The 16566-nt window shown below is 55.4% G+C and overlaps 4 protein-coding genes across 4 annotated transcripts; 3 read left to right on the top strand and 1 right to left on the bottom strand.

Moving 5' to 3' along the window:
* Window positions 1-7576: 7576 nt before the first annotated feature.
* On the top strand, window positions 7577-8822 carry KRP23_4123 (Altered inheritance of mitochondria protein 32; the record flags this gene model as incomplete). Its single annotated transcript, XM_067889048.1, has 4 exons — window positions 7577-8147; window positions 8225-8288; window positions 8360-8422; window positions 8492-8822. 4 exons carry the CDS (start codon window positions 7577-7579, stop codon window positions 8820-8822), a joined length of 1029 nt encoding a protein of 342 aa, XP_067748241.1.
* A 1353-nt stretch (window positions 8823-10175) lies between these two features.
* On the top strand, window positions 10176-11963 carry KRP23_4124 (Tubby protein-like protein; the record flags this gene model as incomplete). The annotated part of the gene is made up of 1 exon (XM_067889049.1): window positions 10176-11963. The coding sequence occupies one exon, from the start codon at window positions 10176-10178 to the stop codon at window positions 11961-11963; it is 1788 nt and encodes a 595-aa protein (XP_067748242.1).
* Window positions 11964-12501: 538 nt separating this feature from the next.
* On the bottom strand, window positions 12502-15420 carry KRP23_4125 (uncharacterized protein; the record flags this gene model as incomplete). Its single annotated transcript, XM_067889050.1, has 5 exons — window positions 12502-13840; window positions 13912-14035; window positions 14101-14110; window positions 14356-14379; window positions 15340-15420. The coding sequence occupies 5 exons, from the start codon at window positions 15418-15420 to the stop codon at window positions 12502-12504; spliced, it is 1578 nt and encodes a 525-aa protein (XP_067748243.1).
* Window positions 15290-15520, top strand: KRP23_4126 (uncharacterized protein; the record flags this gene model as incomplete). Its single annotated transcript, XM_067889051.1, has 1 exon — window positions 15290-15520. The coding sequence occupies one exon, from the start codon at window positions 15290-15292 to the stop codon at window positions 15518-15520; it is 231 nt and encodes a 76-aa protein (XP_067748244.1).
* Window positions 15521-16566: the final 1046 nt, after the last annotated feature.

Consider the following 16566-nt stretch of genomic DNA (forward strand, 5'->3'; position numbering starts at 1 on the left):
GATCTGTCGTCCACTCCGGTTGAGGGCGTCTCGCATGGTCTCGCTTGCGGGCGTTTGGTCACAAGCACATCAATATTCCCACGAGTTTGCGCCTTGAAAGCTTCGAACATGTTATTCAAGCCATCAGACAGTGAGCCTGGCGCCAACAACAAGAATGATATGTGAGGCCGAAGTGCGCTAAAATGCGGCTGACCATACACTACGGACAGTGCGTCATCCACAAGCGCAGGAATCGAAGAGGCGATATGTTGCGGGAAAATCACCACGAGATCTTCACTCAGTAGGTTCCCCAGAGCACCATAAAAGTCCGAAACAAGCGATATAAAGTGTTCTTGAAGCTTTGACAAACAGGTCTCAACATTCTGTATCTTTCCAGTCGAGTGAAGCAGGCGCTGGACGTCGCTGGACGACATCGCTCGCAAAAAGAGATACCCAATCGCTCGAATGATGGTAATCTCTTGAGTCGAATCAATCCGGGTGGTTGGTAATGAGTGCATCGAACGACTGAGGGTTGACTTGGAGACCTCCTTCAGAAACGAGGACACTACGGCTTCCAGGTGGACCGGGGATCGAAACATGCCGCCGAGGGCGTCTGCAGCGCGTAGCCAGTGCGAACGAAGTATCGGGTGGACCAGTTCGGCTGCCCAACCGATATCGCTCAACGAAATGTGCTGGACAAACTTCCACAAGATGAGTAGATATTGACCCTTTTCCCTGAAGTCACAAACTCGTGCATCCAGCTGGCGCTGCCTCCAGTTAACGCCTTCGCGAGAGGCCCTCTCTGCAGTAGCACCAAGGTCAGTTTCAACGCTGTACGTATCATCCTGGGTATCTGTACGATGCACTCCAACGCCAGCGCGCGCGGTGCGATTGTCTCGATGAAAATGCTGTTCGTACTGCTGATTCATTTTACCCGGCGATGTTTCATCTATCACTTCGGTCGGGTCGAAGCTGAGCGCTGCAAATTGACCGTCACGTGCAAGATCACAGGCTGGTAACTCACACTCGGCATTGTTGCTGTTGTAGCCGGACCGTCGGTGTGAGATGAGACTGAACCCCGGAGATTCTTGACGAGCCAGAACTATCGCATCTGCTTCCCCAAGCATCGATCCGGAGCCTGCCAGGTAGACAACGTAAGCCACGAGGTGGTGCGTCGTCTCACGCTGAATCTGGGCGACGCTACTGTCGTAGCTGTACTGCCACTTTGGAAACCTGTGGTTGTTAAGCACAAATAGCACGGCACTCTTCGGCAGCACCTTCTGTTTTACGTCGTCAGCTCGGATCCAGACACTCTGTTCCTGTTGGCTTTTAGCGAGCAGACTCGCTGGGAGGCACACAACCTCTCCGGGCTGTAATCTTTGCTCGTGAATGTCACCAGAAATGTGATCGCCCAGCACATACGATTCGCCCGTCGTCTTCTGTAGAGTCACCCGCGAAGGCTCGAACCGAGCGCAGACCACGAGGTTCTGCTGGTCTGCGAGCGAGACGTCGCTATCAAATTTTACCATAATGTGGACAGAACACCCACAATAACCGCGCTGGGCATGTTCGGGACAACAGTGTGGGAAGCACCGCAGGATCTGCTGGCCGAAAGAACATTACGTCATTGTCTTGTCCGTGAGTCTCGGACAAGCTGTGCTCTTTCAGGCACGGATGATACAATAGTAGGAGCATGGTGTGCTTACCTTGACGCCTCGTTCTCGATTGCTTCTTGAAAAAGGGAAGAGGACAATTAGTGCGTCCACCTGGCAGCGCAAATATCATTGCACTGGACTTGCACCTACCTCGTGTAGTAGCGTCGAAAAAGCGGGTGGTCCTCTTCGCTGCAGCTCAAGCGCACGAAGCGGCACGAAGTCACTCGTACCATTTCTCCCGGAGACTCGCTGTTGAGTGCTGAGGACTTTGGAGGACGGAAGAAAAGGAACAATGCGATTGCGGACCCATGGCTCAAGGTCTGGGGGAGGCGGAAAAGAAGAGGGCGCAAGTCCACTGCGGGGAATCAGTCGCACCCGGTCCCACTCGGTCCGCTTGGACTGTTTGCTGACTGGCTCGAGGCGAGGGGGCTCAGAACGACAGGAACCAAACGAGGTCGTTTTTGTTTCCCTAAAATGGGTCTTTTTCTGATCAATTTATAGGACTATAACAAGGAGGCCACTCGACTTTACGTGGTGCTGACCCCGGTGTTTAAGCACTCGTTGAAGGCATTGTGCTCCAGAACCTGGTTGATCGTTAGCCGCTTCGTTGGGCTAACTTCGAGCATCCCTGAGAGCAGACGCAGCGCGCTTGGTGACATGGATGCTGCCACGCCCCACGATTGCAGAACGGTCACGATGCCTGCCCGCTTGAACATACAAAACGACGTGACCGAGGTGGAAGCCAGCGACACGAGCGGAGACCCAGTCAGCATGATGAAGAGGACAATTCCGAGCGACCACACGTCTGCGGCCTTGGGGTCGTACTTGCCACCGGCGACAATCTCCGGCGCCATGTAGTATTTCTTGCCTACGTGGCGACCACCTGTGCGTTGCGATCGCGTAGCCAACCCGAAGTCTCCCAGCTTGCAGCGACCGTGGTGTAACATGATATTCTCCAGTGAGATGTCACGATGCGCGATTCCGTGCTCGTGTAGGAAGACCAGGCCAGACGCCACCTGCAACAGCACACTCAGCGCGTTCATACACGACATCGTACGCTGTCTGCGTGTGCTCAAGTAGTTGTGCAAGTCGCCATCCGCACAGTGTTCCATCACGAGGTAAAGCGTCTGGTGCTCCACGAACGAGTTCTTGTACTGCACAAGGTTCGGATGGCCGCCGGCCGCGCGCACGAGGTCGCCCACGTCCCTTTCGACGATCGGGTTGTCTGGGATATGGCCGTTAGATGGATGAGTCTGCACGAAGTTGGTCATGCGATCAAGAGAGACCTGCTTGATCACGACCGAAGCGTCGGAGGCTGTTGGTGGCGAGTCGATATCTTCGCAGGAATAGACCCAGCCGTAGAGCGTGGTGCTGAGCTCACGAACCACTCGGTACCGGTCGTGGATAACGGGCATGTCGATGAGGGGGCGGAGGTGAAAAGAGGAATGGGTGGGGCGGGGTCAATGACGACAGCAAAGCAGCAAGAATATCGCAGGACAAGTAAGCGCTCAGAATCACTGGCGTCGTACAATACAAGCAAGGCGTTCGGCGGTTTTACGCGTGGCAAGGTCTCTTGATCTCATGTCCAGTATGCAACCTTGTTCAATCGCATCTTAGGCGGTCTGGTAGCTCCGTTGCAGCTAAAAACAGTTGGCGCCGCAACTCACTCAGCACTTCGTTTCATCGCAACGCTCAGTCCAGCTGCAACAAGTTTTCGGACTGCGTTGCGATGTTATTTCTTCTGAAGTTGCGCCTGTCCTTTTCGAAAGGCGCCTGTCATTTGAGAGTACAGGGGGTACGTACAGTAAACTGGGTGTAGTTGCAGAGCGCCGTTGTGCTTGTCAATGGATAACACCACTTGGCAGGCACTTGTTCTGGGTTACCAACGAAGTGCGTCGACTTCGTGGAAGGAAGCAGCGCAATGGTCATCTACAACTTCGTGTTGGCCGCACCATTTGTGGATCCGACGCGTTTCTCCATTCAGTGGTGCAAGCCCCAACTCAGAGCACCAGAAGCCTAGAAGTTCTATACCAAGGCTGGAACGACATAGCTACCAATTGCAAACCCAGGCCGAATACGGCCCCAGCTAACCATGAATTCTACAAGAGAAAAAAATCCAAAATACTATATGATATTATCGGGTCCTTTCTAGCTTTGAAATATCATCCGCCTCCCTTCCACGGGCCGACAAAGAGGTTTCTTCTACCTTCGGTCGGACCGACCATTCGCGCGGACCGTCCAGCCAAAGCATTTTCCAGCTGAGGAAAGGGAGGCGGAGGGGATGACGACAGGACTTCCAGCGTTTTCTGCTGTCTTTGTGCGCGGAGCTTGTTCTTACGGGCTGCTCTTTGAGGACGAGTACACGCGGTACGATCGACGCCCGCGTTTTCGACTCAAATGCGTCGAAAACGTTAGGAAGAGCTGTAAACATGTTTGTTATAGTCTCTGATGCCCCACTCTGTTGCATCTTGATCAGGCGCAATCGGAACCGTGACATCAAGGTTTGCCCTAGCTATCTCGCAGCACGTGTCCCTCCTTGTGATGCGTGCCGTGGTTTCGAAGCTACTGTGGCCTCTCGAGGTGTTAGTGCACTTCGATCCCCAGTTGGACGTCTTGCAATTTGGTATTCCCGGTGAACGGGGTGTTTGTAGGCCATTTCGCGCTGTAAACTTCTTTGTCTTCGCTCGTTTTGAGAGTTTGGTGGAGGGGGCGAAGCTCTGTCTGCGGCCTCCCACTCACTACGCTACCTGCATCGTATCTCCCAAAGCGATTCAAATCAAGAGAAGCGTCTTGGATCGAGGCGCCCGACAAAGTTCAGTGGGCACTGAGCTCGTCAAGCAATTCTAAACTTACTGAGTCCGTCACGTTTTTGAGTGGAGCGGCTTTTGCGAAGTGGTATTATCACTGGGAGAGCGGTGCAACCAAAATACATCACTGTACCAAGTACGCCCTGAAAGCATACGTTTTCTACCAAACGGAGGGGGTGCCAGCGGAATCGGCAAGCTCACAGCACCGCTAGATTGGAATGCAGTCCCAAGTTAAGGGGGAGAGCACTTGAATTGATCTGCGTGGTTAACGCGCCCCCGTCTAGGGCAGCTCCCTATCGTTGTTCACCTTTGGAGTCTACGACGCCAGCCTTGTATATGCCGCGCTTCTCAACTAGCCTATCCCACCCAGCGGAGTCAGATCTTTGGCGTCTTTTACAGTTTTCCAGAAATACGATCCACAACAGCGCGGGATAAGTCAGATGACTCCCTAACCAGGATAAGGATAGAGTGATCGGCAATAAACGAGACCCGCACACCCGATTCTTGTGGTTGCATAGGCGAGAAAGCTATCAAATTGGCCTGTGGGCAGCGGAGGATGAGAACGTTGAGATGATGCAGGGCCTGCTAAACATGTAGCCACTGCTGGAAAACTAATTGACTATCAGTTCGAGTGATACCGAGAATGGTGGAGACAGTCTTCAAGCAGCATTCCTCAACTGCGCAGCTCACTGCTGGAATGCACTAGACAGATTCCTGCAAACCCGATGTGGGGCACAAATGACAATATGATTCACCCGCGAGTTCGGTAAAACCACACTGGGTATCATTCAACGCTGGAAAATCTACGTCATGGATTAAGAGCTGTATTTTAACGCCCTGCTCGGTGTAGGTAGGTTGGCGGGTCTTCCTGGCTCATGTGCGCGAGGGATACCTCGTACGTGCATCGAATGGCATCAGAAGCAATGGAATACTTTCTGTGTGTGCATTTGTTCGGGGCGTGGCTACCAATGGAGTCCCATGATCGCAGGGCGTAGTCAAAGGACAACCGATTGGTGTCATCGTCGACGGTATTGATTCACGAGTGGGCAGAGCTCTGTGAGTTAGTAACTGGCCATGTTGGCATTTCCACTTTCTGCGGCGTACTTCATCATCAAGCATCAAGCAGCTCCGTTTGGGTCCCACGGCATTTAGCGAGGAGGCTCCAAGGTCGTCTAGGTTGGCTTTACACAGCAGCAGTTTGGCTACATCAGCGCGGCACTGTGCAAAAATAACGCTGCAACTCCGCTCGAGTCCCTTTTCGCGAGTAACAAAGAGACAAGATCCACGCCAATAGCGCCTTCACTACTGTGAAATGGCCATTAGCCGCAGCTAACTTCAGAGCTTCGTCCGTATCGGATTGACTGCATTTCTTCCGAAGAAATTTGACCACCCGGACCCGTCCGTTCGCCGCCGTCGCTTTCAACGCTCCAACAGGACTCAGTCGTTTCTTGTACTTCTTGCACAACCACTTGCTCACACTTGCAAACGCGCCATCTTTGACTGGCCCCGCGAAGCAACCTCAGCTGCAGCGTGAGCAATGACAAATGGCATGCTTCCTTGGACCAGCGCTTTAACCATCTTGATTTTATTCTTCACAGCCGCCAACCTCAATGCTGGGGATACTGCGTAATAACCGCTTCGGCTAGCGAGCAACGTCGCCGCCTCGATGCTGTCGTTCAGCACAGCAGCTTTCAACACACAAGTGATGGAGACCGCTCTCGGTTGCCCAAACATCGAGAAGCAGTCGGACGATTTCTGCATGGCCACTTGCAGCTGCCGTATTCAATGCAGAGCCAAGCTCGTGAGAGTCTACCTTCGCGAGCAACAGCGACACCACATCAACATGGAGAGCTAGATTGATACTGTCGGGATCGCTATTAACGAGTAGTAACTTGACAAACTCGATGTAACCGCCTGCTGCGGCGGCAGTTAGCACACTGGCAGGGTACCACTCGACATCAGCACTTGAGCGACACCAGGGTGGCCGGCTCAATGCGCTCCGCTGATGACTCCCGTCATATCCATTGACGCGATAGATTGTTCCTGGAGTGATACTTCGACCACCTCGACGTGGCAATTCAGTGCAGCCTTACTCATGGCCACGCGGAGAGTGAGCCACAGCGTAAGACCACCTGGCAGCGCCCGGCCCTTCAAGAACTTGAGCACGTCGACGTGGCCATTCTCCGAGCCCTGGTTGCAAGGCCTCACAAGGGGGACAGATCGTTGCGTAATTCTCGCTAAGCCACTCGACAACTTGGAAGTGCCCAGTCTTCGCCGCACCGATTAACGCCTCAACGGAGCAGCCTTCGCTTCGGTCGGTGTGTAGCTGCTGCACGATGTCCAGGCAGCAACTCCGTGACACGCTGAAGGGCCTGGCGAATTCCTTGCAGCTCGGGTGGCATCATCAGCGAGATCATAAGCAGCACCGGCAGCTCCATCTAGACGAATTTTCACTTGTACCGCTCTTTTCTTGGAGTGTGTGTGTGTGTGTTGGGGGGTCTCGGGAGTGGACGTCCATCTGATCGAGGGATGCACTTCATCCAGCGTCATTTTCAGATACCATTCCGGCCTTGGCGCATCCAAGTTGATCACCGAGACGTCGCATTGATCCGAGCCCCACCATTGCTGCGGCGACGGCTAGTGCTGACATGGTGTGCGCGTATTCTCGTGGCAGTCGCACCGGGCAATATGTGATTATCATTGCGTATCCGCCGTTCAGGATGCCCCGCTGCTCAAACTCACTTTTCAATCTGCTCTCTTGAAAGCGTGCAACGCACCGTCAACCCCTCCGCCAGCGGTTGGATCGACCTCGTTCTTTCCAGCTCACGGGTGGTTCGCGCACCAAGCCCGCCACGGTGGGCGTCATGGGCGAGGTGGGCGTCACCGCCTCGCACACGCTGACCCCGTGAACTTTAACAGCCATCATTCCTGACTTGGGTAGACAACACAAACCATAATCAAAATTAATTTATCATCATTCCTGTCTACTACCACAAAACTGGATTATGCTCCGCGCGTCATTACCACACAAACCGTACAATCTCTCCACCAGCAGCTCCCGTCTCCACCCCCACGAAGTACGTCGGCATTCTGGCGGGCAGGTAGGTGTCCACTTGCCAATTGACCTCCCGAGCCATGCACCGCTTCGCCAAGTCCATCCCCACGTGCCTCGCAGCCTCCAGCCGAGCCTCCGCCTCCTCTCGCCGCCTTCTGCGCCCACAGTCCATCGGCGTCGCATTCTTCAGCAGCAGCGAGCCGCAGATGGGCAAGCCACTGACCGCCGAGGAGCTGGCCGAGCGTCGCGCCCAGCGAGCAGCACGTCGAGCAGCGACCGGCAAGGAAGACGCCAAGGAGGAAAAGAGCGACGCCATGTTCATTGAAGGCTCCGTGCGGGCGTACCAGCGCCACTACGTGATCGTGGAACCGCAGAACACGGATCCGAACTCGTGGCCGGCCAAACTGGAGCGCTCGCCCGAGCACATCCTCAGCTCGTACATGGGCGCGCTAGCGAAGACGTACGGCGGTGATATCAACATGATGAAGAAGAGCCCGCTGCTCGTAACGGCGGCTATCCCGTTCACGGGCGCGTGCAATGGCGGGCTGCCACAAGGGAGCGAGGCGCCGACCGAGATTCGGGAGGAAGGCGCACACGACATTCTGGTGTTCCCCGACGGTTTGCGTGTACACAACGTTGTTCCGACGCAGAGTACGTGTACTTGTGTGTGTGGATGCTGTGGTTGTTGAAGTTGACCTTGCGTTTGGTGGTGGCGATTGTGGTTGCAGTCTCGACGTTGGTGAGCAAGTCGTTGGAGAAAGACCTTGACCTGCCGGCGTTGCTTGAGCAAGAGTGAGCGGTTGATCTGCTGAGCATGAACAGAAGACAATGCAATGGTGGCTAACGTGTAGCTGCCATAACAGGAACCTGCAGTACACGCGAATGGAGGAGGAATACCACATGATGGTGTGCGGCCACGCAGCGAGGTACGCCGCTTTCCCGGCTCTTGATTGTGAATTTGAGGTTTCTAATGCCGAACTGTTGCTCAACTACAGAGACGAGCGTTGCGGTTGCAAGGGCCCGGAGTTGCTGCAGTGGCTGAAGAATTCAACTGCTGAAGCAAACAAACCGTTGAACCTGTGGACATCGAGCCACTACGGTGGCCATCGCTATGCCGCGGCATGCATTGTGTACCCGAGCGGTGACTGGTTCGGGCTCCTCAACGAGGAAGACAAGGCCAAGAGGATGATTGACGCTATGAATGGCGACGATCCGTTGCGACTGTACGAGCTGTGGCGCGGACGCATGGGTCTCACCGTGCCGGAAATGCACCAAGCTGTGAAGGAACGAGCTGAAGCTCCTGAGGAGATTGCCGAGAACGCGTAGATTCTGAACCAAGACTTTCGTAGGTGATTTTCCAGCCATATCAATACCACCACGTAAATTAGCTTGAAGCGATTGAAAAAGGTCTTGGATAACGCTCAGGTTGTCTGGAAAATAAAAGTTGGGAACCCTGGCAAGAATGTGTCGTTTTCAAACGCGCCGTCAAGTGTTTTATAACACGCATCGGCAATGAAACTCACGTGGCGTAATGCCAAACTAGCGGACCCCAAGCTGCGAGCTCTCAAGCTCCTGAGTGCTCGTGACCAGCATCACCAGGCGGAGGATCCGGGCCAGGTGAGCACTGACGCCGGCTGGCTTACCTCCGCCGTCAAGCGCAATTTAGTGAGAGACAGCTGCAAAAGCGCGACCTGCGGCGGCAGTTGTTGTTGCTGATGCTTCTTGCCGTTGTGGCGCCAGACGCAGCGAAGTGAAGAGCAAGTCCCGATCAAAGCGTTTTGATTCAAAAAGACAAGTCCTAGTTGCACTTTGCTGGATATCTACCGGTGCACGTATCCATATGCAGTTGCGCGGCGGTGACAACACCTTAGGATTGTGCTGTTGGGCAAGACTCAAGTCCGGCGCCGAGGTGAGCTCGTCCTGAGCGAGTAAGCTGCGCTGCCAGCCAGTGCTTTATCCGGAGCAGGTTCAGCAGCTTGCTCTTGACGTTTGTATGGCGCTTATCCGGAGCCGATCTGCTTGTCGTTCTTTTTCGAAGATTATGTCTTCTCTACCATTTCGTGTGGACACCGCGCCGTTGCAAGACTTGCCACTGCAAGGGTCGACACTCGGCGCTCATGGCTCGTGTTGATGAGCGTTTCGATGCGGCGGGGAGGAAGCGCATCGATAAGGGAAGCGCGCTCCGGCCAGTGTGCGGTGGCTGGGCCTTCACGCGTCAATTGCCCCACCCATCAGCACAGTGTCGAAACCGTCCGTCCTACATGCAGCAGGAAGCTCCTGGCCGACGGCACCGCAATAATTCGCCTCCGCTCTTGGCAGCAGAGGCGCCGCCAGCTGGTGAGCACTGCCCGAGCCCCTCGCCCTGCACGGCGCAGTGCCTCGGGCAAGGGCGGCCAGGACGTCGACTACAGCGGTGCCACTTTCAACATGTCGCCTGGGGCGTCCGTACCTCTGCAACGTTTTCTCATACAAATCCTCTGTTCAGCTCGTGGAAGAGACGGTGTTACGACACTCGAGGACGATTCACTTGCCCCCACTATACCCAGAACAACCCCACACAAAACTAGCCCCGCCGCCATCTCTCCGAGTCATTTGCGGATTTCGCTCAAGCCAGCCAGCGACCTTCACTCCGGGCCTCTCTGCCCTCCGAGTATCCGCTCTAACACAAGTCAGTACGCCATGGCGGCCACGTTCGTGCCGACGCCCAGCCTCTCGGCGGGCGAGCCGAGCCCCAGCAGCAGCAGCACGGGCGGAGACGCGCGCGCTGCGCCAATCTCGGCCTCCCGCTTCGCTCAGCGCCGCCTGCGCGTGGTCACGGAGCCCAAGCACAGCAACAAGATGCACCGCACGCGCACGCTGTCGGAGCTCATCCTGCTGTCGCCGCGCAGCAGCCCGCGCATCACGCCGCGCCACAAGCGCTTCGACATGGACATCGAGGTCTCGAGCTTCTTCGCGGAGGGCGAGGGCCTCGTGGACCTCATGGGCAGCAGCCGCAGCCTGCGCCGCTTGAGTGAACGTCACTCGACCGCTTTCTCTACCGAGGAGGAGAGCAGGAATAGGTTCTTCCCCACGATGGAAGAGGCCGACAACCAGCACGAGGAGATGGACGTGGACGAGCAGCCAGAGCCCGAAGCAGAGCCGACGGAGCCGCAGAGGAGCGTCGGGGAGGTCGTGGACATGCTGTTCGAGATCCACTCGGCGCTCAAGAGCAGACACTTGGGACAGAGAACTGCGGCTTCGGCGCTAGCTGCCAGTAACCTCGTGAGCACACTGGCGTATCCCGCTCCAGAGCCGATCCCGAGGGATGAGCAGCTTGAGGCGCTCGAGAACACGCGCAAGATGCTCGAATGCGCCATCTGCCAGGAGGTTTTTACCAACGCGACAGAAGCCACGTGCTGCGGGCAGATCTTCTGCAAGGAGTGCATTGAGCGGTGGGTGAGTGAGCGAGGCTCCTGCCCCATGTGCAGAGAAGCTATTGGTTTCTCCCTGCTAGCGGCGTCCCGTCATGCCCAGCGCATGGCCAACGAGATGAAGGTGAGCTGTCCGTACTGCTCGGAGAACATGAAGAAGGCCAGTCTGGGCGACCACGTGAGCACCTGTGATCAGGCCCCCGTGGAACCCCCTCCGCCGGCGGATGTGGCGCTGCGGCAGCTGCTGATTCGTACGGCGAGACTCAATAGCGTCTTCTTGGCGCGGTTCTTGACCAACCCGTCGCCCCCGCAGGCGCTCATGATGCAGTGCTACATCCGCACCCGCGGAGGAGGCAACTACGAGCTGTACACGCAGGACACAGACACGCTGCTTTGCACGGCGGTGCGACGTCGCCAGTACGACATGTCAGTGAGTTTCATCATCTCGCTGGCTACAAACCTGGACACTACGTCCAACCAGACAGATGAAGATGGCGCTTACCCGCTAAACGCCCCCGTGCCGGTTGCAAGACTGGACAAGAACTACATGGGCTCGCAGTACACGATGTACGATACCACAGGTGAGGTGCCACTGGAGCTCGGCGCGGTGCAATACGCTGCCACTTTTGGAAAGTCGCCTCGTCAGATGCGCGTTGCGCTTCCCCTGGTCGCGCCGGTGTCGGATGCTGACAGCGCCGTAGACGGAGCTCCGTCCTGGCAGGTGCAGCCGTGGCGGCCAGAGACCAAGGAGGACACGATCCTCTCTCAGGTGGAGAACCCGGACACCGCTCGCGCACTGCACCTGATCAACAAACCGCCAGTCTGGATTGAGTCGCTGGAGGCCTACTGCCTGGACTTTGGTGGCCGTGTCGCCGCTGCATCAGTGAAGAACTTCCTGCTGTCGCACCCAGACGACATGGACAAGACGCTCATGCTGTTCGGCCGCACTCAAGACCGTCAGGTGTACTCGATGGACTACGCCCACCCGTTCACACCGGTGCAGGCCTTTGCGATAGCCCTCAGCAGCATGGACTCCCACCTTGTGACATTCGATTAGACTCCAGTTGATTGCGGTGTCGGTGCTCGCAGCCATGCGGCGAGGCGAAGCGTGTATTAAGTCTCCTGCGTGAAAATTCGGCGATCGACTGCCGATCTCGCGTGTCACCGACTTGCTGGCTTTCCGATGGCCGGGCCTCAAGTGTTCCCGGCTGCGCAAGACCAACCAAGCATCTCTGTAACTAGCCCCACCTGTAGATCCACACTACGCCAACTTTATCGTAGCAAGTTCCATTTTGGTTTTTCGTGTAAAATAATAGCGATCGTGCTTCATTACTCCCGGTCTTGTGCGTTTGCTTCTTGTCATCCTCAACTAAACTGCTTCGTGCGACGACGGAACATCAACCATCGCAAAAAGACGTCATGCCACAGTCCCCATCCAAGCCGAGCCGCCACATGTTCAACATCCGACTTCGTCTCATTCTGTGCGCAATCCCAGGAACTCAGAAGAAGAGCGAAAAAGAAAGCAACGACATGCAAGCGCTCGAATTGACATTTACTCCAGGAAGAAGTGGGAACGCCATCTCAAAGGCCAGTTTCTAGGCTTTGGAGATCTCCTGGACGGGCGAGTGCTCCAGCAGGTAGCTGTCGTCCTTGGCCCCCTCGCCGGCCTTGGGCGCCGTCATCAAGGACACACCCACAGTCACGACCGGCGGGACGATGAGCGTCACGATAAAGGTGATCATGCTGTTCTGCGAGTAGAGACCCTCCGGCAGGATAAACCAGTTGAAGCCGCCCACGAACTTGCCCTGCGCAATGACGCCGCAGATGAAAATGGTGAGCAAACCAGCAGCGCTTCCAGCCAGCGCACCCGTGCGAGTCGCGCGCTTCCACGTGCCGAGCAGCATGGGCCCCACAGCAGCCGTACACAGCAGATCAGCGATCAGGTAAAGCGTCAAGATGTCGTACTGCTGGTACCCGATGGCGATGGCCGGCGCGTTCAGCAGCACGCAGATAACACGCGCATGCATCAGCGAGAGCTTGGGGAAGCACGTCGTGAGCTCAGCCGCCAGACCCATTTGGATGGAGTCGGACACTCCGCTCGACAGCATGGCGATGACGACAACGATGAGCACCTGCCAACCACGCCCCATATCGATCAGGATGGCGAAGAACAGGGTTCCGTCCGGGTACGCCAAGTACGAGACCATGCCGGCCATCGCAAGCGCCACGGTAAACAGCGCAATGATGACGCTGGCGATGAGCGCGCCCTTACGAAGCGTGCGGTCGTCGTAGGCGGCATACACGCGCTGCCAGAAGCCCGTGAAGAAGAGGTTGGACGCCGTCACGGCAATGACCAAAGTCACGAGCGTCTCGAAACCCGCCGTCGTGAAGGCAGCCACGTTAGTGCTCGACCAAGCTCCGTCCGGGATGGAGACGTGGAAGAACATGGCAATGCAGACAACTGCGACCAGGCCGACCACCCCGATGCCCTGCCACACATCCGTTGCGAGACTGGCACGCAGCCCACCAATGGTGAGGTAGAGGTTCGTGAGGAACGCCACGATGAGGATCGTGACGATCGGGTGCGCGTTGGGGGACATCATGGTCGTGAGCTGCGCGATGCACGTGTACTCGGACGCCAGGCAGATGAACTGGTAGAACATGGAGATGAACCCGACGTACAGTTGCATGATGTAGCCGAAGCGGTTCGCAACCACGTCTGTCATGGTGACGTTCTCACCCAGCGCAGAGCGCGTGTACGGGCCGACCAGCGCCAGCACTACCATGCCAGTGACGCCCGAGAGCGCGTAGCCGATAACCCCCCACGAACCAGCATCCACGCCAATCTGCGGGTACGAGAAGAGCGTTCCAGCGCCGATGCCAGCCGAGAAAAAGCACCACGCCAGACGCAGCGTCGTCGTCGAGTTCTTCGCACTGGACTCGACAGCAATGCAACATGTAAGAGCACTGGCATGTTACAACAGCCACATTTCACTGCATCTCACCTGACGAAACTCGTGACCGAGTTGATTTCCGAGCGGCGACTCACGATGATAGCGTACGCAGCCACCGCAATGAGCGTAGCGGCCATGACGCCGTAGGTAACTCCACTTGCAAGCATCCTAAACACTACGACCAAACCACTTGATCAGAATTCCAGCAAACACTCGTCCACAGAACTCACTGAGCCTTACCTGGTGGGTTCTAGTGACGGTTGGAGCAGCAGATAGCAGACAGCAGACACAGCATGGTCAAAACAACAAGAAGTCGCAGCAGTCCCTCCGCCGGCATGACCCGGATCAGGTTCTAAGGGTTTGGATTCTCAGCCGGTCAACGCATGGAACTGGTCCATGGCTGGCAGTCGGCACCCCTCGCTGATTGAACGTCAGTGCACACAGGAAGAGACCAAGCAGCAGAGCATACGCAGAAACCAGGAAGGTGCTAAGTACCGGAAGAGGCGACACGAACAGACACTTGCGCAGATCGAAGCGGGTTCGCAAATGAGACCTAGTGGCTGGGCCCAGCGAGTGGCTGCAAGCTGTTTACACTCGGGAGGTGATTGGAAGCAGCACTTTTGGGTGGATGAAAAGTCACCATCCTCAAGGAAGATTGTCATGTCGGCGACATCGTCGGCGGTGCTTGTTCGACACGACAATCAGGAGAACAGCGACCATCTCGGAGCTCGGAGCTCTTCAAGATGCCGCTAGGATATCCTGTTAGACCCATCATCGAGTCAAGGATTTCAGTTTTCTTTTGCAGTCCTCGCAGTCGCCTTGGCTGTCTCCTAAGTCCCCAAATTCACGTATGTTTCTCCCCAAGACGGCGTCACTGAAAAATCTGACGGCTGAAGCAATGAACTGACCGATTGCTGTGGCGTCACGTTTCCTGAAAGCTGCTCTGGCAACTCGGACGTGGAAAACCGAAAGAAGGCGTTCGAGAGTGCTCAGGCCATTGGGTTCATCTCGGGCTGGCTCATTGACGTGAAAAACTGCATTCGTGCTGCCAAGGAACTATTAGTGTCAAGCGCGTGTGTGCTACATCGTTCGTCGGTGCCGCAGCTTCCATTTCTGCCGCAGGATCATCAGTTCAACGGAGCAGCAAATTTACGCTCCGTGTCTGGACTACAACATCCAATGCAACTGGTTGTACCAGGACAATACCCCTCGCTTCTTCGCCCAACCGGGGCACTTCACCGTGAACCACTAGCTCAGCAACAGTCATGCCACCCCAGGTGCTTACGTCGCCATTGAGGACTGCGGCCGCGTCTTCGGTGCTCTACTGCTCGGTAGACAGGAGAAAAAAATCGTCGTGGCAAAGCTGTCACGGACCGAGAAATGTTCGAGTGGGTGAACTCCATTAGTGGATACAAGAGAGTTTGTCGACATGCCCGGCGAGGAACTGCGTGCTTACTGGCTCGGCCGTGGTCTACTCACTGATGTGTACGGTGACTTTTCCAAGCTTCCCGAGAAGTTGTGCGGTGGCGCTGCGGTGAAACTCTTGCCCAACGGCTCCATGAGCAAGATGAGAGACACGGTTGAACGCCTGACTGGCCACAAAACACTTGACCACAAGAAAAATCGGCTCCAGTACAAGGAGATCTTCCCCAAAAACTAGTAGCAAAATCTTGTTAGGACGTGATAGATTTGTCAACGTTAGGATTAACGTTACACTATTCTCCGCAGCTACTGATTTCAGAGTTATCCTCCTTGCTTCGCTGCTTGTTGGTTTCCTACAAGTCCCGGTCATAGTTCACCACTTTACGACGAAATGACGTGCCGGACCAAATACCCGTCTCCAGAAGCCAGGCAAGTTTGATCATCCTAAGCGCGACTGATAGTTGAGATTGCCCTTCATTACATGAGTCATGTGATAGGACTCGTGGCACTACGCTGGAAGAATGTTGACGCTCTTTGGTTGTCAAAATAGTGGCTAACGACTTGAACTGGCATCCCCTTGCAGCGAACGGCTTTCTCTTGGTTGAGATAAAGCATTCTTTGCATTACATGCATTTCGAAGTACAACAACCAAAGAAGACGACACTGGCAGAACTTCAGTTGTGTGCGCGGGCAAGAGAGGCAATTAATGACCTTAATGGCTCGTGCGTCTAATGCCTATTCTTATTCATACGACCTCCGTGTTGCAGTAATTATCTGTACACGATTGTCAGCTCAAGTAAACGCCTATAGAAATCGTGACATTCATCACGGCTGTCACCATGAACAGTGCTGCAAGGAATGCGCCAAGATTTTCGATGTGCTCGAATTCAATTCCAGCCATCATCTCTAATACAATGGACGTATAATCGACTACAATTTCAACACCCATTTGAAATACGAGCATAACGAGCTGATTCAATCTCCAGGCTGCAGCACTTATCCGCTCCGACGCCACTTCAGCTTCTCTTAGCAGTGAATAATGGGGGTGGCTGCTGTAGAAGAAAACAATTGCTGCCGAGCACCCGATGGCAATATACTCGGCGTACATGTCTGCATTGAGCTCAGCGGTATGAAAGGCCTGCACCTGACGACGCCACATCTCAAATCCGATATTCACGGCTACCAAAGACGGTCGCCTGGACGTTATTGCTTTTAAGTCGTCCTTCGATAGGCTACTTCTTGGACGATGTGGAGTAGATGACGCTGCTTCAAGCAAAAGTACGC

Source organism: Phytophthora ramorum (assembly GCF_020800215.1).
Source record: "Phytophthora ramorum isolate Pr-102 chromosome Unknown Phyram_PR-102_s0003, whole genome shotgun sequence".
Lineage (NCBI taxonomy): Eukaryota > Oomycota > Peronosporomycetes > Peronosporales > Peronosporaceae > Phytophthora > Phytophthora ramorum.